Raw genomic sequence first — 24,816 nt, forward strand, 5'->3', positions numbered from 1 at the left:
GTGACGTTTAGTTTCGTTTGTATTTAGTTTTGTTTTTTTCAAAAAGTGTAAAATCATAGAAACTGCTATTGTGATTTTTCTGATGAGACAATAAAAAATAAAAATAATTAGTGAACTGAATAAATACGACATATGAAGGTCTGTGTTGCGATTTTTTCGCGCCAAAAAAGTGATAAAATTTATAATTGTTATTGTTTTTTTTCCTATATCATATCGTGCACTATGAAAGGAAGATACGTGATATTATTACAATCTAAAACAACACGTTAGGGGTTCAGGTAGATTTGGAATCGATGTTGAGGCAAAATATAGCCCACCCTCCTATACCGGCTAAAGTGGGGTCCCCCGCCCTCCGTAGGAGAAGTAAGGGTAGACAAAGGGTAGTCACCCCTATTCGGAGGGGAGCTCGAGCCTTGGGCGACTGCCGTTGGTAGGGGAAGGGATTACTATTTCAAGTTCTTTTTTTACTTTCTAACGGGTCGCGCAAGTGTGGGAAACTAGCTGTGACTTTTACTTCGTTCGTTTTTTGTTAGTGCTATATTGAGTAAAGGAAGTTTGTTTTCTCATGGAAAATCGTATTGAAAATAGTAAGTTGCTAAAATTTAAAAAACAAAAAAATATTTATTGGCAGATACTTATGTAAATTATTAAATATATGTTTGTTTGACATGTTAATAATTTTGAATATCTTTCATATTAAATTAAAAAAAAAGTTTTAATTAGCAGGTTCAAACTCTATGGAGTTGATGGTGAAAAAACATTTATTATCAAAGAGCAAGCTAGCGACTATACAACACGGAGACGAAGGGACTCAATTTACATGTGTAGAGTGTTCAGCTCAGTATGATGAAAAGGAGAAATTAGAATTGCATCTGTTTTCACATTATCATACATACAGATTCTTGTGTGGAGTGTGTGGAACAGGGTAATCATTTTGCACATATTTTATTTTATAGATTGAAATAATCATTTGTTATTTTCAAATACATTCTGAAATAGCCAAAACTAATAATTTTTGACAATCTTTGTCTTGTCAGACTTAAACGCAAGGAACATTTAGATAGACACATGCAGGAACATACTGAGTACAGACCGCACGTCTGTCCCGAGTGTGGGAAGGGATTCAAACGTAAAGAACATCTTAATATACACAGTTCCATTCATAAAGGAAACAAAAACTTAGCATGCTCACTTTGCCATAAAGGTAATGATCATATTACTTAAACAATTTATTAAATGCTTTTTTTAATGTTAAATATGTTTTTTTCACAACACTAATAATATTTTTAATTTTATTATATTCTACAAGTTTTTAGAGCTTTTTCAATGAATTTGTTTATTTTCGAAAATGTAGAAATTTAACATCAAAGATATAATTATGACATTATTTAAATGAATTTGCATACTATAGTTTATATTTAGGTTAACATTTATCAATTATTAGATTATCAAATTTTATTGTAGCATTTTACCGTAAGGACCACCTTCAAAAACACCTTCAGACACATAACAAACACTTTATGGAGGTTAATATTAACCCAGTCAGCGAACAGGAATTGGATATTAAGCAGGAGCCAGAGGAGTATGAAGAACTCCACCCGATCATAACAAGTGTAACTGGCAATGCACACAGCGAATCCTCTATGGAGGTTTGTTAATTTTTTGTTTTATTTTTAATGGCTTGAACAACTTTAGTATTAAAAAAACCATTGTAAATAATTTAATAAATAATATAAACAAATTAAGTATTAGCTGCATTTGTAGCATATAATTTAATAATTATCTTATCTTTCAAAGTTTTAATTTTATTAAATTTAATCTAATTAAATAATTTAAAAAAAAAATGTGATGATGGTGGAATGTAAGTTTCTTTGCACACTATTATTTTTGCCTCGCAATGTATACAACACACACTTTACATACCTACATTTATTTTTAATTTGCATGTAAATAGACAGACCTCTTATCAGTATTTTGTTTTACATTATTATAATATTATGGGAACATATTTCCCATATATATATTATTTATTACAATTAAATTAAAAATATTTAAAACAAAAAATCTTTATTTAAAAAAAAATCTTATTTTAAAAAAAGGGAAAAGTTGCCCTTGCCCTTGCCCTTTAAAAGGCGGGGTATAAATTATAGTCATGAAGGGGTGCTTTTGAATTCTTTTATAAAGTTTCATTGATTTTTAGACTGTACAAAGTAATATTTAGTTCAGCTGAATTTTCGATTTTTGAGGCATTTTGGAAAATTTTAATTTTACTAGTTTCGATAAAGATCACCTGCAAAACTTCGTCTTTAAAAAGGAAATTTTCATTTCATACATAAATTTCTTTAATGACGTCGACAACAAAAATAAAATTTATTAATTGTTAGTGATTCTCTGAAGAGTTTCAGTGGTAACGAACCTTTAGAGATTGCTCTGAGCAGTACTTTCACCTTTGTATAATTTTGTTTAATATTATATATCATATATTTTAATTATTATACACTTTTGAAATTTAAAAGAATCTTTAAAGAACGTTTGTGCTATGCACACGCAAAAGAGTAAAGACCGGCGGCAGATAGGGTGAAGTAACGTCACGAGAGAGGGTCATGCTGTTTGCCATCATGACACATAAGTCGGTCTTATCCACGAGCCACGCAATAATATGATAATATAGATGTGTTACATCAAAATAAATAATGTATTAAATTATTAACTTTAGATAAATTAAGATGTACGTTACGACTTATTGGTAAGGAATAGAAATATTCCTACAGCTGGGCCGGACCACTTAAAGAACAGGATTTCCTCGTTTTTCAAAGTTCATTAATCATATCAATAAATTTACATTAGATACTACGTTCTAGATGGACGATACAAGTGAATCAATAGAGCAGGTCAGCAACAATTCTTTGGGACCTCTGGCTTTTGATAGCACGAGGCCCTTCTTATGTCCCGACTGTGGGAAGAGTTACAAGAGGAAGGATCATCTTAAGATACACAGCTGGACTCACAAGAAAAAGGAAGTTCTATGCGGACAGTGCGGAAAAGGTGAGTTATTTTATATTTGTAAAATTATACAACATTGTATTATATTATTATTTATAAGCTTTAATTAAATATGTTAAATAACCAAACTTCATACGTAACGTGTTTTGAAGGTGAATAACAGGCATACGATACGATTACATAGCATTTAGATTGTGTTTTTATTTATTAACTGTCATCTACTAGCCTCGCTAGGCATGTGTAAAAATATGATTTGTTTTTTTATTTTTTTTTTAATTAAAAATGGACTCTGTACCAATTTTTACATGGTTTTGACCAGTAAACCGTATTTATGTATTTAAAAAAAAAACATACATTTTAACAAAACAGAAGCATTGTCGTTATCTTAATATCCTCCGCCATTATTCTCATGTACATGTGTATATAATACATGTTTATTTTTTTTAATGTAACAATGTCAAATTTTTTTTTATTAATTAAGTCAAATTTAAAATAGCGCCTCCTGATTCCCACCCGACGCAACGCTGCCCATAATGCAGGCCGAATTTCCGCGCTGTTTAAATAGTTTCCATGTTTAAATAGTTTTGTATCCTTATACATATATTCCTGTGTGCTGAAAGAAATCTCTTTAATAGTTGGGCGTGCTAGATTCTCATTATATTATCTTTGGTTCTGGTACAAAAAAAGTTAATTAAAAAAAATACTACAACCAGTGATTTACATCCATGTTATTGCATACAACTGCACTAAACATGTTATTTAATTTGTTTGATAGAAACGCTCGAATTATCCTGATGTTTAATAATATAATCCATAAGAATGCAAAAATCACATATAGTTGAGGAACCCCACAGAGGATTTTGGGATTTACTTAAGCGCGCCAGATTAACATAAGGGGGTACCTTGCACCCTGTTAAGTACACCCACCTGATAATATATATACGGTAGGGCGTCTAGAGCACCGGATCAGAATAATAAAAAAAATAACGTTTGTTAGAAATACTTGAGCGCGTCAGATTATGGTGCAGTGGATTAATTTCATTTGAATTGCTGAAAGGCGTGTATTGCAATAATCTTACGATTTCAACGTGAAGTGGGAGGGTCACAAACTTGCGAAAAAAACGTCACCTTGGCATTCTCGAGAATGGTCTTTTTTATTCTGATAATTCAAGGACAACGGGAAAATATAATCTGCCGATTTCCTCAAGCGTCTAACAAATATCGTCAATAAACCGTAGAACGTGCAGTTACAGTTTATATGTAAAACCCCTTGGTTCATATCATGGGATATGGTATGTGTCGCTTCACATGCGGATTTTTTATTGCATTTCCAAAAAGCCGACTCGATTATGCGTCACTTTCGAAGCGTCAGTCTTTTGAATGGTAACTTCTTTCGATGCCACTTAACATCGCCTCTAAAAATCAGACGCTCGAATATTTTTTTTCCCCATTTTTTACCCTTCCCTACGGCTATACGAAATCTTACAATACAAACCGGCAGATTAACATACCTCCGTCATCGGAGACACGTGGGCCATATACACTATCAATATATGACACGCTCGAGTATTTTCATGTGACTGTATTTTTTAGCATTTTGAAAAGTCTGTAGACGCACTCCCACCGGTGTATATCCGATACATCATATATCTTTCCTTCTTTCTACCATCTAGTCTTCAAAATTCAATAGGTCACCCACACTATACCACACCCCAACAATAGTACATTCTACAGTTACAGTCACAAATATAAGCCCGTATCGTTAGATTTGGCATAAATTTTGCAGGCTGATGTCACAAGAAATTTAAATGTCGAATATGGATTGTCGTTTGTTTTTTGTGTATTCAAGTTTAATATTTTTATAAATAAACATAATATGGGTTTTAAGGTAATGGCCACAAAGGTACTTATCGAGTACCTTTGACAGGAGTTAAGTCCTAAGATAGTAGCATCTTTATTTAACCATAATTTTATGTAATACACGAATATAACAAAGCCTTATGACTTAACATTTTTTAAAACTCAACTGCAACTGTAGAACAGTTGTGAATCATAACTAATATTCTAAATACGAAACTGAGTTTGTCTATTTGTCTGCTTCTTGCACGTTTACATATTAACTCAACCGATTGTCATGAAATTTTGCGTACACCAGGCGTACAGAAAGGACAAAGCGTACCGAACACCGTACCCTCCTCCCTCCCCGTCCACGGACGAAGCCGCGGGCGGACATTTAAAGCAAACATTTCCTAACCACCTTTCAAATGTTCTAGTATTCAATAAAGTTTGTCCCCGTAACAGAACTCGGATTTTTATGGAAAAAAAATTACAGACTTTTAGCGACATTTTAAATTTCAAACACATCCACGCAGCTAAAATGGGGGGGGGGGGTTTGAATATACGCCGTTTTGAATATCAATACCTCCGTTTCTCCCACTTTCTATCCTATCATTGATGGGTTTTCGCAATCCAATCTTATTTGCGCCCCCAATCTTAAAATATTACATCCCTTGACTGTTGATCTGACATTCGCTCACACACCGTTATACTCGTAAGCGGAACAAACCCATACTTAGTGTATTGCTGTTTGGCGATAGATATAATAGTTAAAAAAATCTATATTCCTTTTTTCGCCATCATTAGAAAAAAAATCTTATCATTTATTATCTTGAAAAAAAACAATCAATTTATAATTACGACGACGTCTTGTAAAGTTGCTTATATAGTAACTTAAATTTGGCCACTAAGAGAATGTAACTTAGTTTATAAGGCTGTGCAACTTGAGGAAGTCCTATTTATTCTCAAAAAAACATTTCATACGATTTACGATAAATCCTATCCTATTAAGCTTTTTGCGAGTTTTAAGATTATTATATATTATAAGTCAAGCCTGTAGAACTTATACGTAAAAATGAAAGTATATTTGTGATTTATTTATTAACACGAAGTTATTCAATTTCATATTAAAAAAACTACCAAACACCTTAAGCCCAACAAAGCGGCCCGTCCTCTTTGTTGGGCTTTAGCTGTTAGTTTTTTTTTATGGAATAGGAAGGTGGACGAGCATATGGGCCACCTGATGGTAAGTGGTCACCAACGCTCATAGACATTGGCATTGTAAGAAATGTTAACCATCGCTTACATCACGTTGTTGTTGATGCTATGTCCTTTGTGCATGTAATTACACAGGCTCACTCACCCTTCAAACCGGCACACAGCAATACCAAACGACTTAACCAGACGAGCTTGCACAAAGCTCTACCACCAGTAAAAGTACATAAGTTAAATAGTAGGCACATAAGCAATGTACGTTTTTACTTAGTCTGTGCCAGTAAACGCAACAAAAAAACGATATTATTTTAATACGTGAAACAGGTCGAGAATGAATTTAATTGATATGACTTTAATCCTCTTACATTGTAAACGTTCATGTTGTGACGTGGTCTCGGTGATAATCGTTTCGTAGTTCATATGTTTTTCGCATTATATTCGATTGCTGCTATAAAATTAAATAAAAATTAAGCATTTGATTAATAAAGTATAAAACTAATCGAAATTAACTGACTATTTTTATCCAAATCCGTATTTATTTACATCAACAATAGACTTTCCCAAATATTCCCGATATTATTTCTCTTCTATACAATAGACAAGTTAAGTTTTTTTTTTTTTGCAAACTATGAATAGAAAGTTATCGGTACACCTTTTTTTTTTTAATTTGTGTGTTATTTCGCGTTTACTCTACAGGTAACAACGGATTACGTATCCTTTTTATTCTAGAATTTAAACACAGTTTCGTGTAAATACACAAAGACGGTCTCGTAGCATAAAGCTAAAGTCACTTATATGTAGATGTTCTATAGCCTTGACATATATCTACATGCATACCCGTAAATAACATCACCGTGCCTGTAATGCCCTCGCACTCCACCCCCTCCCGCAATGCCTCTCACGTGGGACTTTATCTTCGTAAAAACCGTAAACAGTTAGTTTTATAATTAAAATATAGAGTATTCTACTTTTAACACCTCAATTTTTTTTTTTTTGAAAGGAGATTATCTTTAGGGTTGATATTTGTAAATAAAAATACACTTTATTCAAGTAGAGCAAACTTGAGAGCACTTTTTGTGATTAAATTAAATTTATAGTTATCATACGTTCGGAGTACAGATTCTACATAAAGGATCGGCAAGAAACTCAGTAGTTACTCTCATTCCGGCTGTTTAGTTAATTAAATACAATTGAATTATTATATTTCCTGCATGGAAATCAACGAATATTAACTCCACGTTTTAACTGTGAATATAGAACGACAGTCTCCAATATTAACACATCTATTTCATTCACGTTCTTCTTATCCGCATGAATACAATTATAATATCATTAAAAAGATATATGGGAAAATTTAAATACTTAAAATACGTCTGAATGGTATTGAATAAATTTAAAATATAACATGGTTAAATGTATACCTACATAATATGTATACCTCGTATCCCTTTAATCCTTATGAGTACTCACAGAAAAGCTAGTTAAAATGTAGCGATATACATTAACAAGCGCCTACCAACTTAGGAGTTAGATGTCGCAAAGCTGGTTTAAAATTTATGCCTTCTTGTAAGATATGTGTGTGCCAAATATCAAGTCGAAGTCGACAAAATTCAGTAGGTCAATAAGTGAGCGATTAGTATGACTCTAATACTAGCTGCTACGCGCGTTGTTATTCGAGTTAAAACTGACAACTTCACCCGTCTGCTGTAGTGTGATGTAACATAATCTATAACCTAGCTTAATTAATGGGCTGTCAAACATTAAAAGATTTTTTTCAAATCGGGCTGGCAGATCCTGTGATACCGTTCAAATAAAGTCATCCAATATACAGTACAATAACAGTAACAGCCTTTTAATGTCCCACTGCTGGGCTAAGGCCTCCTCTCCCTTTTGAGGAGAAGGTTTGGAGCTTATTCCACCACGCTGCTCCAATGCGGGTTGGTAGAATACACATGTGGCAGAATTTCAATGAAATTAGACACATGCAGGTTTCCTCACGATGTTTTCCTTCACCGTTAAGCACGAGATGAATTATAAACACAAATTAAGCACATGAAAATTCAGTGGTGCTTGCCCGGGTTTGAACCCACGATCATCGGTTAAGATTCACGCGTTCTTACCACTAGGCCATCCAATATACATAATAGTATATAAATATACAGATATTAATATGACTGGACTCGGTAATTATACACATTTTTTTTTTCGCTGGAAAAACGCATTTACGCGTTTCCCCCACATGAGGTGGGGGGTATGTGGGGCTCGCCGGCACTGAAGGCGCCGGAATACCCACTAGAAAACCAGCAATACCCACTCCGTCTTGTCGAAGGGGCGTCACGGGATCGCTTGCGCATCCTACCGTGACGATAATTATACACATATCAACATAGATAATAATTAATTGTCTATTTTTTTTATCAAATAGAAAGGATAAATTTCTCAATTAAACATAATAAAATATGAATGCCATTGAATGACGTAAAAATGCAATTACTGCGTAATATGGCCAAAGGTTATAGAATATGGCAACCACTATCGGTTATACTCAATTAGTATTGACCTCATGCAATCGGTACATGTCTAGACGAAATCTTGTAAAGCGATTAAAATTTTCTTTGATACACATAAAAAAGTCCTAATAAATTTAATGCAATCGAAAGAATGGTCTTTTGACATTTTAACATTAGTCTTGTCAATAAAATCTTTAAAGTGCAATAACAGATGGCTGTGTAAAACATATTATCGGTTACATGCTCACGTGTGTCTTATCTCTGTCTGACCAAGCGCTCCCTCTCTTCCCCCCAAACGGCAGCAACCATTCAAGTCCTATTACAAATAACCGGTATACGGTTCGTAACAAGCAAGGACACCAACGTAAACAGTTACTGTTTCATTAGAAACTGCTACATGTGTTATTAAAAGTTGTATTTCATTACAACGATACAAAATTAAATGCTATTTTTATGAAAGTTATTTATGTATTTAAATGTAAGAGTTATGTTTTAAAAAAATGTCCTATATAATTTTATAAATTGATTGAAAGTGAGTTGTTTGTTACGCTTCCGATCAGCATGAAATTTTTCATACTCGTTGTCAGTGGTACAAAAGAGAACAGGGTACCTTACACCTGCCCTCCCCCCTTAAAAACGTCGAAGCCGCGGGGGGAAACTATTTTACCTTCGGAGTTTTTGTTTAGGGTTCGTTGTCGATTATAAAGATGAATCCATAACGAAACTCGAAACGAAACGTGACAAACTTTATAAATATTGCAAACATTTTTTTCAACTTGTATTTATAATGTATACGATATGTTTGTTTATAACTTAGGAATAAAAAAAGTACCAATAAGGCCAAGTAAAACGCCTGTGCCTTTATTTGGGGTTCAAACTTTCTTCAAACAGAATTTAATCAAAATCGGTACAGTAGTTCAGCCGTGAAAGCGCAACAGACAGACAAAGAGAAAAAAAGACAAAAAAAAATATTTTTTATTATGTAGAAAATTTTAAACAATTACAAAATTAGACAACTTTCGTCGGTTCATATAAGGTATGGTATTTTCGTTTCCGAACCTTTAGTAGTTTTTTCTTTAATTGTGATTATTAAGTGTAAATTGAATAAAAGAATTTGAATATTTAGATAAAAGTGTCGGGAGTACAGTATAAGTTTCTAACTAAAATATAACGCCTCCCTGTTTTAAGACCTACGTAGGAATTACAAATCTGGCAAACAATGAAAAAAATAAAAGTTATTTTTGTACCATAATTGTTGTAATGGAGCGTAAATGTTGCATATAAACCGGTATGCAGGCGACACACGAACAAGGCCACCGTCACCAATTTTGTAATAAGGATGATTTTGCAATTTATGAAATGTCATTTACCGTGTATTCAATGTACAAATTTATTTATACTTTATTGTATACAATGATTGCAAGTAATAGTACTTACGGCTGTTATACTATCTTAGAACTTTATCTTATATAATTATTCCTCATATTATATTGTTTGTTGTAATCGTATCATCGAGACAAATCTTTACAAGAAATCATGTCGGTTAGCATCTAAACAATAGACAGTGCAAGCTCGTTATACAATCACTGCATATTATAAAACAAAGGCTGTCTTGTTTGTCTGAAAGCGATAAACGCAACAACTACGAAACGGATTTTCCTACGGTTTTCACCAATGGACGGCGTGATGTATGAGGAATGTTTAGGTGTATTCGTTAATTCGTTATGGTTTTTTGTTAATCTTCTGATATATGAGGATTGTTGGAAATTTAAATTATTTACAAGGTTTTTGTAAGTTATTGATAAAATCATATAAACAGTTATTATAAACTAGTAGTAATATTCAGGAAAAAGATCATATTCATCGAAATTGTATAATTGAATGTCTTCTCATACATCATATGTTGTTGATGTATCTAAGACACCTACGAAACGATTTGCTTCCTCGTTTCTGATACGCACCGCTAAGATCTGGAATACCCTCCCGACCTTCGTTTTTCCCACCACCTATAATGTGGGTACACCTTCAAGTCAAGTCAAGTGAATAGGCATCTTCTAGGCAAGCGCGCTCCATCTTAGACTGTATCATCACTCTCCATCAGGTGTGATAACAGTCAAGCGCTAGCTTATATATTTAAAAAAAAAAACATTAATATTTTTTTTTAGTTAGATAGTTTTGTAATCGGAGTAAGTGATACTAGTGAGTTGGTTATATATGGTTGAGCTTTTTGTAATATCATTTATTAAAACATTATTTAAAAGCAAATTGTAATAATACAGATTTCTGAAAGTATTTGATTGAACCATCCGCGGTTATATAGCTTTAAAGACTAATGTTTTCAAAGTGAATAATTCTTCTTTCTCCATTAATTACATTATACAACTGCTTAAACACAATGAAGCAATGCGTATAAATTAATAAATCCCATCTTCTATGATTATTGATTAAGCAAATGGTGTGCTACAAGGGTCACTATTAGTGAATTTTATTGCTAGTATTTTGCGATAACTGACATTAGAACGCATTAAGAAATTACGCCATAAACGAGCTAATTAGGACAACTCACGTGACAATTGCCGCTTCCTTTTATAAAAACTGGGGCACCATCTGGTAGATTAAAAAATACTTTTGTAAATATGTATATTTATATCTAAAACTAGTGTCCACCTGCGGCTACGCCCGCCGGTGATGGTGTGACAGGTGTTCGACCCTATGTCCTTTTCTGTTCCCCTGACAACGTTTATGCAAAATTTCATGATCGGTTGAGTAGGCAAGACGTGAAAGTGTTACAAACAAACAAATAAAGAAACTGGTAGTAGTGCCTCGTGCAAGCTCGTCTGGGTACGTGCCACCCACTCACCAGGTGGCCCATTCGCTAGTCCGCCTACCGATACAAAAAAAAAAACACTCGCATTTATAATATTAGTGAGGATAACATAATGTTTCTAACAATTAGGGTTTAGTTATTTTAAGATCATAAAGAGAAGTAATTCTTATGTAAGTAAAAACTATAATATCCTAAAAATAAGGAAAGTAGCAGCCTGTTAATGTACCACGGGGTTAAGCATTTGTGGGGATGGTTTGGAGCTCATTACAACACGCGGCTCCATTGTAACCTACATTATGACAGACATAATGTGAAATTAGTTTCCTCGCGATATTTTCCTTCACAGTCGAGCCCGAGTTGAATTATAAACACTAATTAAACACATGAAAATTGATTGTGCTTAATTGGCTTTGAACTAGCGATTATCGTTTGATTCACCTCCCTGCTCGAGGATTTTTATCATCAGATGACTGGCGTCTGAATATGACTTCATGTCAGGGACTTATATTGGCGCAATGATTGTCAAATCAAATCATGCAACTTGCATGAAGGTTCCTATACCATTCACGTGCACTATATTGCTCGCGAGTCGTACCGGATAATTGCTTATAAAACAATTTAAGGAGGCTTTGCAACCCATGATAGGTATTAATAGAAAGATGGACTACCTCGTTGGTCTACTGGCTAGGTATAAGGCTGCAGATCCCGAGGTCCTGAGTTCAAACCTCAGGTGGGCCCAATAAAAAGTTACCAGACTTTTCTGTAGAAGAATCTCTGTAGCGGGCCTGAATCTGGAAATTGATAATAAAATAATAGAAATTGTGATATAATATACATCTATCTACGAGTAAGGTAAGTAAGCCAACTGCGCAGGAGATATTTTTTTTTTTATAGAATAGGAAGGTGGACGAGCATATGGGCCACCTGATGGTAAGTGGTCACCAAACGCCCTTAGACATTGGCATTGTAAGAAATGTCAACCATCGCTTATAGCCAATGCACCACCAACCTTGGGAACTAAGATTTTATGTCCCTTGTGCCTGTAATTACACTGGCTCACTCACCCTTCAAACCGGAACACAACAATATCAAGTATTGCTGTTTTGCGGTAGAATATCTGATGAGTGGGTGGTACCTACCCAGACGAGCTTGCACAAAGCCCTACCACCAGTTTACGGCCGGCGGACCAGCATATTTATTGGACGCCGGACCAACGACTTTACAAACTTTCCGAGGCACGGGATTGTATACACTTCCAACTTCCAAACCTGGGCTGCTATCGAGAATTTTTTGACAGAAAAATCCAATAACTTTATTGGCCCGACCTGGGAATGAACCCAGGACCTTAGCGGCCTTATATCTAGCAAATAGACCAACAAGGCAGTCATAGACCAACGAGGCAGGCAGTATGTACGAGTATACAAAATACTAACCAAAAATACCTAAATATATTTTACAAATGTACATTGAAGACACGAACGCCATGTAACATTGAATACATAATGTTCGTATAGACTCGCCAGCAGGCTGATCCCATCCCCTTGACCGCCCTACACGGCCTAGATATCGACCTATCCTCCTAGAAATACCAACGCCTAATATTTTAACGTACACATATCTACTAGTTATAACTCCATGCTTGATATCCATTTTACGTTTTAATTTAATAAATTATTATTTCATTTCGATTGCTTAAATCGAATCGTATGTTCGAAAACGTTGAAAAAGGCAGTTCATATTCGTATTTATTAAAAAAAAAAAACAGTCTATTCATATATGTATATATAAGCGAAATACTACTCATCACAAGATCTCTTAAACTATCCGCCCAATTGACTTGAAATTTGTCACAGTTACTCCTGCCCCGACGTTGACGCCCACTAAGAACGGATTTTATGCAAATCCTATCCAAAATACATTTTTCTTATTAACCCGTGTGAAGAGAGGACGATTAACTAGTATATATATAAATTATATAATATATATATCAAAATTACATAACAATTAATAAAAAAAAGGGATATGCCCTTTAATCTAACAGTATTATATCGAATGTCCAAATTATATGCAAATTATTTTATATATCTTTTCAACATAATTATTATATCACAAATTTTGTCAAGCTGGGAAAAAACTTGTTACCATATCAAAACTATCTATCAGTGTAACACGCTTGTGAATTTTCTCTAACGTCAGTGAAACGTGGAGTTTCGGTCTTGACCGCATCCATTGTCGCGATACAAGCAGAGGCTTTCCGCTTCTTTAATGGGGATACATATGTACACATATTAGTGATACTGATACCATAGAAATACGAACGTTGTTGTTCCTTTTAAACATAATATATGGGGGTGCACAAAGAAAAAAAAAAATACATGAATTACAAAGTATCAGTAATCATACGTAGTTTTGATTCTAGTAAGTATAGTTTTAAAAGCTTTCGTTATCTTTATCCGTGTTATGAACAAAATAAATACAAATTATGCGCTTATTATTTAAAATCTACTATTCTAATAACTAAGTACATAAAAATGTGCAACGCACAGCGACATAATGTATATTAATAATTTTTTTGAAATTTAATCCTGGGTATATTTTTATTTGAATAATAAAAGCAATGCTCTTTTTTTAAAGAAATTCCTGATATTCCTATTTACCCCTCCAATTAAGCGCGCAGCTTGTGTTACGAGTGGGGCCGACAATAACCCAAAGGGTCATGATCGGACCTGCGACTTTCCATTGCGGTCCGTAAACCTAAAGCTTAAATAAAATCCTAGCTAGAAATTTTAAAGTGTTGCCGAACATCTGAAATGAGTGCTACTAACAAATAATACGATATAAATATGGCAATATTCATATTATTATTAAGCAAACATTTATGACCGGCAAACATAATTATTTTGTATCGCGGTCTTCCGGTTACAAGGGCGAGTGAGTGTGATCCAAGCGCAACGAATATATGTAATATTTATCATAAGATCCCTTGATTTGCAGTACGGCGGTGTAAATAATTTATTTAAAGGACCATTCGGCGACTTAGTCTTCTATTTTATTGTCTTTCATACTATTACCTTATTAACCTAGTCTTCTATCGGATACATTTCAGAGAATGTGCTCAGGAATTACACGAACTGATTCCTCCCGCCCCCTTTTACTATCGAACGGCCAGGCAAACGCGACCAAAGCGCCATAGGTACACAGTGGAAATTCCCCGCCTACGTACGAAGCGCTTTGAATCTACATTCATCATTCGCATTGCGAAACTGTGGAATGTTTTGCTTGAGTCCGTATTTCCTGATAGGTACAATGTTGATGTCTTCAAATCCAGAGTAAACAGCTTTATTATAGGCAAGCGTGCTACATCCTAGACCGTATCGATGCTTAACATCAGGCAAGTCAACGGTCAAACGCCGGCCCATTAATTGTAAAAAAAAAAAAAAAAACATTATATAATGAAGATAAATAGATTTGCTTACGATGTTGTAAACGACACGGATTCATTTCGAGCAAGTCGGAAATCACTAGTTATTGTTATAAAAAAACGGGTTTATCTATAATTTTGTGATAAAATGTGGCAGGAAAAATATTCAACCTTCATACTCTTGCCCTTTTTATAATAAAACATATATGTTCAAAGCTACCCTTCTAAGCTCATGTAGTAAGAAGGGGTCGTTCAAAAGGGGGGTGGATATCCCAAGACCCTTTCGAACCCGCTTCGACCCTTTTAACGTTAAGTCATTGTAGCCTCAACGGTTCAATTATTTATAACATATGAGAGAAAAAACTTACTTAGAAACTGAGTTATGTATTGAAGAAGGATTCAAGAAGGTATTTTTTAGAATTATGGAATAATATATTAAATAGTACCCAAAAAAGTCAGATTACTTTTGAAGTCAGGTGAAATGATTTTAATAAAAAAATTCATTTTCATCAATTTTAGTGTAATAGATTGTATTATTATTGGCGACAATACGAAAAGTATTTATAAAATCTAGAATTTAACACACACTTTAGCAATCGGTTTGGTCGAACTTGCTTAAAATTCAGTTGCAATATATGCCATATATATAATAGCAGGTACCGGATCCGTGCTAACCCCTTGGCTAGAACACGAGATTCTTAACAGATGAATGCGGTTTCTATAACCCTGACGAGCACCACTGATAATTCTTGTGCTTTGTGTTTATAATGCAAATCGTGGTCGGCGTTGAATGAAAACATCGCAAAGAATAACTGGATAGCATTCTGTCACATGTGTACTGGGTGTAACTCTCATAAGATTAAATGTTATTATGTGGTGTATAAGCACATGGAGAGACAGACGCTAAAAGTAGTAATTGTCTTGACGTCTATAGACGTAGTGTCTGACAAAGTATAAAGATTGTAATTCTAAATCAATGATTCCATCTGGTTCAATTTTCGGCTAAAATTGTCATTCATTTCGCATTCGGCCATCAACGACTCAGGAGTTTTTTTTTTTTTAAATTTGCTTTATTATTTAAAATACGTCGTTCACTGATGTACAATAACGATTCGTTGGATATTGTATAGGGACCGGGCATCAATGATGTGTTTAACGGTTAATTTCAAGAACAAAAATATTAAACAATTTTTGAACAAATATATTTATTTAAATCAACTAACAAAACGTACATTAAAACTATGTACCTAAGAGTTGAGAGGGTTACAATAAAGTTTAATTAAAACTGTATCAGTACAAGCTCTTTCGGCAATTTATAAACAAACAACACAAAACTAAAATAAAAGTTGAAAAGGGCACGATTTACAAGCATCACCACTATATTTATCTTTTACAAAGTAGGACAATTTCTAAATATACAAAAACAATTGACGATTCGAGTCGATATTCGACTCGTTTACCTGGGGGTAAGGTCGTATTTAGAATAGAAATTCTACAAAAAATACAGCAAAAACAACGCGTCTTTTTTTTTTATTTTACCTCTCCCTGTTCGACGATTCTATTATATTTCCTAGTACTTGGGGACGGGTACATTTTTTTTCTTACTATTCATCCCCTCGCCCTTTTTTTTATTATCCTTCGTTATAATTGTTCGATCACTTAAAATATACCACTTGTTTTATATAATATTCCGAATTATATGGAGTTTTGGAGTATTTTTCTGATGTCATATTATGGGATATTTATTCCCTTAACTAAGATAATTTTACGATTGGAGTCTTAATCATATGTTATTATATTGTAATACGTATACTTCTTGTTCGAAGTTGGTAAAATTATCGTCGGTGTTTAGTTGAGCTTCAATATCTACCGACCTTCGTTGGTCCCTTCCCTACTTTGTGATCCCCATGGGTTACGAGGGGGGATGGAGGGGACACGCCTCGGGCTGGGTCTGTAGGGTTCTGGTATTGAATTTATTTTTAGAAGGGGGACTGACGGCTGACGTCACAGCCGTATAGACGTATTAAACTCTGAAGCGATCGAATGCCACATATTATTGAATGTATTCATTCGTTTCTTGTTCTCCAGTTCTACCAAACATTTTGAGCTAAAATTTTAAATAAACTGTTTGTTCTCTGGTGTAAGGGTTAAAAACATAAAACATACTATATACATAATATTTTATATAATTGAGATGAAATTTTATCATCATTGTTTTTATTAAGTTTTTTTTATATCAACTAACTAAAGAGATTGCTTCTACATGACAGCTTTCTGAGACAGCTGGTTCATTTGTTGCTCATATAGAATGGTTATTCAAGTGATTATTACTAGTTCTCACAGCTAAGTCATAACAGGCACAAGGGACATAACATCTTAGTTCCCAAGGTTGGTGGCGCATTGGTGATGTAAGCGATGGTTAACATTTCTTACAATGCCAATGTCTATGGACGTTGGTGACCACTTACCATCAGGTGGCCCACATGCTCGTCCGCCTTCCTATTCTATATAAAAAAGCATATGAGTTAGATAAATCTATGTGAATTCATTCTACGCCGATGACGTCGTGGCAGCCTCCCAAAAATCAATATTGCACGCTACTGGTATTTTCATTGGTTACTTATAAATAACTGTTGCGTATTATAAAATAGCTCCCCCTAATAAACCCATTTCCGTCAGGCTAATTATCATATAGTCCGATCTAAGGCATTTATGCAGAAACAAGAAAAATCTTATATTTACAATATCTTTCTCATTAAAAACAAATGTTGTAATAGAACATCATAGGATTGATTTCTGAACGATTATACGTACTCCTTGAGCTAAGATTTAATTAAGCGTTTTAGTAAAAGATACGTTGATCATTGAAAATTAATGAATTTAATAAAGAATTAAAAACGAATCAGGTTTAGAAGTGTATACACCAAATTTAATTTAATTTATTTGCTAATTATTTCGTCTAATGGAGCATTTGTAGGTTTGCTGTAAAATCGCCTTGATTCGCCGTTTTTTATTTCTATTATAGTAAATTAGTAATGACAATTTTTTTGTTTTATCTACTTGAATTGAAAATGTATATAAGGTTTCTGCTGGAAAGATAAAAATAAATTAAACTTCTATTAGTTTCATTCTAAAATGAACTTGACAATTTTAAAAACATAATTTAGTAATATAATTAATCCTACTTCAAATAATAAGAAATATTGTAAAAATTAACGAGAATAATAATCATATTCTGATCTTTCTAGATCCCAGAGAAGCATGGCGTGACAGATATTTCTTGTGGCGTAAATGAGCGTTTCCTAGTGGAAACCTTTGACTTTCATTATGCTCGAATTATTTATCAGACGAGACTTTAACTGAAAATCGGGCACCAAAGCGAAATTGAAGATTTCCTTCTCTTTCGTATAGTTAGAATTTCGCTAGAATCAACAAATCATAGTAAAATAAAGTGTAATCTGGTATCTCTAAATCAAATATATTTGAATTTAGTTACAAATTTAAAATCGTTATATCTGTCGACCGATTTTGGTCCGCAAGTTTTTTTAGAAAAGAGATACGGATACATTTTGTCTGCCGCCCCCTTTTTTTGGCGCCCCGAGCGGTCGACCGTCCTCAACCTCTCCCCCCTCGTCCCTCATCCCCTAAAATGATACTGGATTCGACGGCAAAAATGTCGACTTCGTTTTTATTAAAAAAAAAAACAAGAGTATGTTATAGTATCTGAATATGCAAAAATTGATTTTGTTAAATCTGTTTAATATAAATAGACTTCGAAACAGGCATTAGATGAATCTTAAATTCGAATTGAACCCTTTGTTAATCCGCGTTCTTTAAATACCTTTGTGGCTTAGAAGCTTGCTTATACATATAGCTGCAGATCCTGAAGTCCGTATATCGTGTCTTGGATGGTTTTTTTCTATTGAGGAAAGTTTTCTGAAAAACACGTTATGTTTGTTTTTTTTTGTACGACTGATATATCATCGGTCGTGTTACATTGTTGTCCCATCGGGATATTATTAGAGTATGCGAATGAATAGTGCATTTATTAAGAATACGCGCATATAATGTATATTCTACACAGTAAGCTAGTCTTTACAATTGGCAGCTGTGGATGAAGTTTTATTAGGAAAATTTATTCTATAAATAAAACCTGATGGTTATGTTATTTATTTTGTTTATAACTACGATTAATTAAAATAAATCCTATTGAATACATACACATTATATTCGTAAATTATTTTCCAGCATTTCACACGAATGATCAGATGATGGTACACGTGAACTTGGTCCACCTCCGAGCACTTGAGACCAATAACGAAGGTGTGATGCAGCTGCGCGCGCTCCTCGGGGACCAGATAGACATAGAAGTGCTCGTAAGTCTTGTACAATATTTACTTTACAATAAAATCTCTAGGCTCTTCCATAACGTACTTGTACTGACTGTCTGAATAAAACTTCCAAACTTTGGGACGCTAGAAGAAAAATCCGTTTTTATTACACTCTGACGAAAATAATGTTAATAGTACCCAAGCTTATAATTTTAATATAATTTTTTTTTTTCAATTGAAAATGTACTGTTGCTGGTACATTATGTACCGTTTTATTTGATTATTTATATTAGTTTCAATTAGTTAAACTATTTCTATAATGTCAGTTATGTCCAGCGAAAGGTAAATAGCTGGTAAATTAATAAATAATAAGCTAATATATATGTTTGCTTAACAGAATGAAACTCCTTCCCTTCTTGTGCCAAGGAAGAAACAATCTCCAGAGAACCGGCCTCACGAGTGTCCCATATGTCACCGCAAATTTAAGAGAAAACAGCATCTTAAAATACACGCCAACGTTCACTTGAAACAGACGGCAGCAGCGACTACCGTCTGGTGTTCGCTTTGCAATGAAGGTAAGTAAGAGACTAGTTCATTACATCGCCAATGCGCCACCAGCCTCGGGAACTAAGATGTAATGTCTCTCGTGCCTGTAGCTGCACCGGCTGGAAGTATCAAGTATGGCATATTAAAAATGAAAATAAATTAAATCGCGTACAACTCACATACACACGCGACAAAGGTGAAATGTTTTTGCGTCTGAAACGTTGCGTTCAAATTCGTCCTTGAAATTTTAATCTCAACCCCGAGAAACGTTCACTTAATATATTTAAAGTTTTCGTTTACTATTAAATAGATTCTTAGTAAGGTTGAACATAGCCATTGTCTATATTTTTTTTTTCAAATAATAAAATTAGTTTCCGACCAAGTTTGACCCTCACGGAGAAGGGGGGGGTGTCTGGTGTACGGCACCTTTTCTGTACCGCTGACAACGTGTATGTAAAAATTTCATGTTGATCGGTTGTATAATCTCAACGCGCGAAAAGTTGACAAACAAACTTACTTTCACATTTATTTTATATATATATTATATATATATTAGTAAGATTCTTCGGTAGATAAGATCTATGATTAATAATTTTGCGGGTACTAAAGACTAAATGGAATGTACTCGTCCAAAAATGTTTTACGTGTATGTTAGTGGTAATTGTCATGTTTATTTCAGGTTTTTCCGATAATGCACTATTCGAAAGTCATAGTTGCCAGGGTCAAGACTACGCGGAAAACGGCGAATACGAGCAGACGCAGTTCAGCTCGCCTCACGATACTAAGAAGGAAAACAACCCAATTGAATTCGTTGAGGTAACTGGTTGTATCTGGTTCAGACCGGATATACTATTTTTCAATATAATAAAAAAAAACTTAAGATATGCTCATGTATCGTTTAATGGCATTTATAAAAACATTGCCTCGACCCAATATAGAGAAGCAATTGGGGATTTATATTATTTTTTCAATTATTTTTTTTATAGATGGGTAGGTAGACGAGCATATGGGCCACCTGATGGTAAGTGGTCACCAACGCACATTGACATTGGCATTGTAAGAAATGTTAACCATCGCCAATGCGCCACCAACCTGTTGAACTAAGATGTAACGTCCCTTGTGCCTGTAATTACACTGGCTCACTCACCCTTCAAACCGGAACACAAAAATACTAAGTACGCTGTTTTGCGGTAGAATATCTGATGAGTGGGTGGTACCTACCTAGGCGAGCTTGCACAAAGCTCTACCACCAGTAAAAAAGTACTTATCAGTACAACTTTGAAACTAACCATGAACTCGTCTGCAGGTTGTGGTTAACGAATCAAATGAAACCCACGAGGAGGCGAACATCCCGACTCCTCGACGCGTGTTCGTCTGCAAGTTCTGCTCCAAGCCCTTCAAGAGGAAAGACCACTACAAGATACACCTGCATATACACACCGGTATCAAGTCATTCTTCTGTCCCGACTGTGGGAAAGGTAATCTAACATTATGATTCATATATATCTCTTTCTTGGATTCTTAGATTCAATATTTATTATATAAGTAGTATAAATATTAAACCATGTCTTAGATGTTATTATTTTAATTTGTCTGTGTCACTTTTCAAGAGCCGAGATGGCCCAGTGGTAAGAACGCGTGTATGTACCGATGATCGTGATCTTAATTTGTGATTATAATTCATCTCGTGCTATACGGTGAAGGAAAACATCGTGAGGAAACCTGCACGTGTCTTAATTTCATCGAAATTCTGCCACATGTGTATTCCACCAATCCGTATTGGAGCAGCGTGGTGGAATAAGCTTCGTAACTTCTTCTCAAAAGGGAGAGGAGGCCTTAGCCCAGCAATGGGACATTCACAGGCTGTTACTGTTACTGTATTTATTATATCAGGGAAAAGGAATAGTTATATTTTCATATATCAATCATAGTAACTAGAATATTAACCAGATAACGATCTAATTTTACAAGTCGTGATTAATACTTGCCGCCGATTGTATTGACATTTTAATTAGTTCCACTAAACCGTTAATTTTATTATCGTTTCAGGTTTCTATAGAAAGGATCACCTACAGAAACACATGATCGTACACGCCAAGTTCAAAACGAGACCGCGAGCCAAGAAGGAGGTCCCCGGCCTGTTCCCCATCGACATGTTAGCTAAGAAGGACGTTAAGCCCGAGATCACGATACATGTAAGACTATTTTAATAATATTGCCTTGTTGGTAAGACGAAGGAGGAATGACCCATTTCCACCAATTCTTATGCCATCTCTCATATGCCAAATATTCATTTTTTTTTATTTTGTTGTTCCGAAAACATGTTGTATATTTATTATTTTTTTATCATAAAAATAAATATATATTTTTTTATAGAATAGGAAGGCGGACGTGACATATGGGCCACGTGATGGTAAGTGGTCACCAATGCGCCACCAACCTTGGGAACTAAGATGTTATGTCTCCTGTGCCTGTAATTACACTGGCTCACTCACCCTTCAAACCGGAACACAGCAATACAAAGGATTGCTGTTTTGCGGTTGAATATCTGATCAGTGGGTGGTACCTACCCAGACGAGCTTGCACAAAGCTCTACCACCAGTATATTTACAAATTAAAAATATATAAGGCACTAATGTAGAAAATACATAATAGACATGTTCAAACAGCTTGAAGCCTGTTGCTCGGATGGCAGTCTTTTATGTAGCTATATAATGATATTACTCAATGAAACAGCACTGTTGCTTGCGGTTTCAATATATTATGCTCCCGTGTAGCCTTCTTATTTGGTTTGAATTGCATGAGTCTAGAAAAATTACAATAATTAGTAATTATTCATATATAATAGCCCTAGAGCTCAAGTTGGAACTTGTAACAACAAGGAACCCGAAAGGCTTTAGACGCTTGTTTACTTTTCCTTGTTGACCTGACTATACTACGACATACGTATACCGAGAAATAAATATGCAAAACAGTAATCATATCAATATATTTTCCAGGCTCCGTCTAACACGAAGCTGCGAGTGCCGCTGCAGATCAAGGTTCCGTACCAGATGGTGGTGTCGCTGGACAATGGCGAGCGACGTGCCGTCACCGTCGACCCGCAGGCCGACGCCTAGCTGCGGTACCGTCGACCACCGTCGGGACCTACTAGGCCCTACTCTCCGGGTGATCTCTCTTCTTCAACCCTTGGATAGATCATTCGTCACTGTCTTTCGTTGTAGGCACTCTGGTCGTCCGTAATATAGAAACATTTTGGCCCAGGCCGAGAAATGCGTCATACCGCATCAGTTTTTATTTGCTTTTATTATACAATTTGATTCATTATCGTCTTGATAAAAATTTATGACAGGTGTATTTAACTAAATTAAATTTATTTGTCTAAACGAAAATACCAAAAAAATTTGGTGGATTTTTCTTGCCCAGCCAATACTAGTTAGTAGCATGCTTATGACTAATTCAAATTATGTAATACGCTAGTAAAATTTTAGTAATGTTTAAATTGTGATAATGGTCTACGTACTTCCACACGCGAATCTTCTCAAACTTAACACGTCTTTGCGTAAGATTATGTAAGTATTATGCAGATTAGGAATTTTAAATGTTTTCTGATCCTAAATAACATGTCGTCCAATATTCTTGATTGTGTAAACATTTAGAGAATTATCAGAATTATATGAGCATCGTACAATTAAAGGGAAACGTGATGTTCTATTGGATAAAATATCACGGGATCAAATCCCAGTAAGCACACGAGCTTGACTATGTTTTTAATTCATTTCAGACGGTAGTAAAAAAAAACTTGATAGAATAAGGTCCAAACTTTATGTTTGAGAGGAGAGGAGACGTTTGCCCAGCTCAGTTTAATCATGTCACTTAAAGGTTTAGAAATGCTTCACTCTTTAAAAGATTTTAATGAAAACAATATGTAGGCATATTCCAAAATGCTGGGTCCAAAACGAATGCATAATGTATGATCTCCTAGTTGTAAAAAAATATATCGTTTATTAGCAATTTGTACATATCTTAATAGTCTATAATAAATATAAGATTTTACCATAATCACGGTTATTCTTATTACATTGTATAATGTCGACGATTTTATTGTAGATCATAAGTTTCAGATTTTGATATAATTATGAATTATCTCCAATTTTTAAAAAACCAACATTGAAATTATTAATAATAGTAGGATTACACAAAACACAACTGCCGAAAGTTATTTGAATAGAAACTTAGTTGGCTCATTTTTTAATTTCCAAAATGAAATTATTTACTTGAATGTTATCATAAATGTTTAAATATAGACAAATGTAATGTTGATGATTTGTATACAATCTCTAAACTAAACTTATTTTACAAGATAAAATTTCGCTATCCCGCTTTAATTCATTCACAAGAAAGAGGTTTACTATTATCCAATGGCAGATTTTCAAATACAATGTGCTGATAACTTTGCTTTTGTAAAAAATATATCACATATTATGCACTACAAACGGTTCTTGATTAATATATCTTAATTTTATAACCTTAAAAACTGGAGAGGAGGCCTTAGCCCAGCTGTGGGACATTCGCAGGCTGTTACTTACTTATATCCTTATTATTAAATTAAAACTGACTACTTAACACGCCATTTATTCCTTAATTAGACAGAGTATTTAGGTCTCGAACAATAGTATCATGACAATTCAATATTTGTTTATTTATATTTTCTGCCATTGGAATCTGCTATAATAATAATGTTTTATATAACTGTGAGAAACATAAGTTTAGATATTGTGTTGAACAGGATTTCCACTATTGTTTTTTAAAATACCGTAGTAAATATATGTTCAGTTCGATTAAGTTGTAAATATTTGAGGTGCCATGCAATGTACCAAAAATTTAGTATGTTCTACCTTTGAAGTTCCTCTTGTCTTTACACGAAATATCTTGTGATCTTATTTGTAAGTTCAAATGTGTAACATAAAGTACAAAATAAAAAAATATTTTGCACCGATTTTAAATCTTTTATTTATTCATACTAATAAATTAATTTATAATTAAAAGCACCTATTTTTCAAATTATAAAGATTTGCCAAAGAATAGTAAGATATAATATACTTTTCTTTAATAAAGGAAGCACAT

At 34.2% G+C, this 24,816-nt stretch overlaps 1 protein-coding gene across 3 annotated transcripts; it reads left to right on the forward strand.

Moving 5' to 3' along the window:
* LOC126770784 (zinc finger protein 235-like) lies at nt 1–24,689 on the forward strand. 3 transcript variants are annotated; one of them, XM_050490343.1, is made up of 11 exons: nt 1–587; nt 724–925; nt 1,038–1,204; nt 1,465–1,649; nt 2,862–3,045; nt 19,061–19,188; nt 19,541–19,718; nt 20,369–20,505; nt 20,996–21,167; nt 21,739–21,884; nt 22,689–24,689. In XM_050490343.1, the coding sequence occupies exons 1-11, from the start codon at nt 566–568 to the stop codon at nt 22,806–22,808; spliced, it is 1,641 nt and encodes a 546-aa protein (XP_050346300.1). In that variant the 5' UTR covers nt 1–565; the 3' UTR covers nt 22,809–24,689. The 3 variants fall into 3 exon arrangements, with proteins under 3 accessions (XP_050346300.1, XP_050346301.1, XP_050346302.1); XM_050490344.1 differs by having other exon boundaries at nt 727–925; XM_050490345.1 differs by having other exon boundaries at nt 1–138; nt 727–925.
* Nucleotides 24,690–24,816: the final 127 nt, after the last annotated feature.

Source organism: Nymphalis io, chromosome 9 (genome assembly GCF_905147045.1).
Source record: "Nymphalis io chromosome 9, ilAglIoxx1.1, whole genome shotgun sequence".
Classification (NCBI taxonomy): domain Eukaryota; kingdom Metazoa; phylum Arthropoda; class Insecta; order Lepidoptera; family Nymphalidae; genus Nymphalis; species Nymphalis io.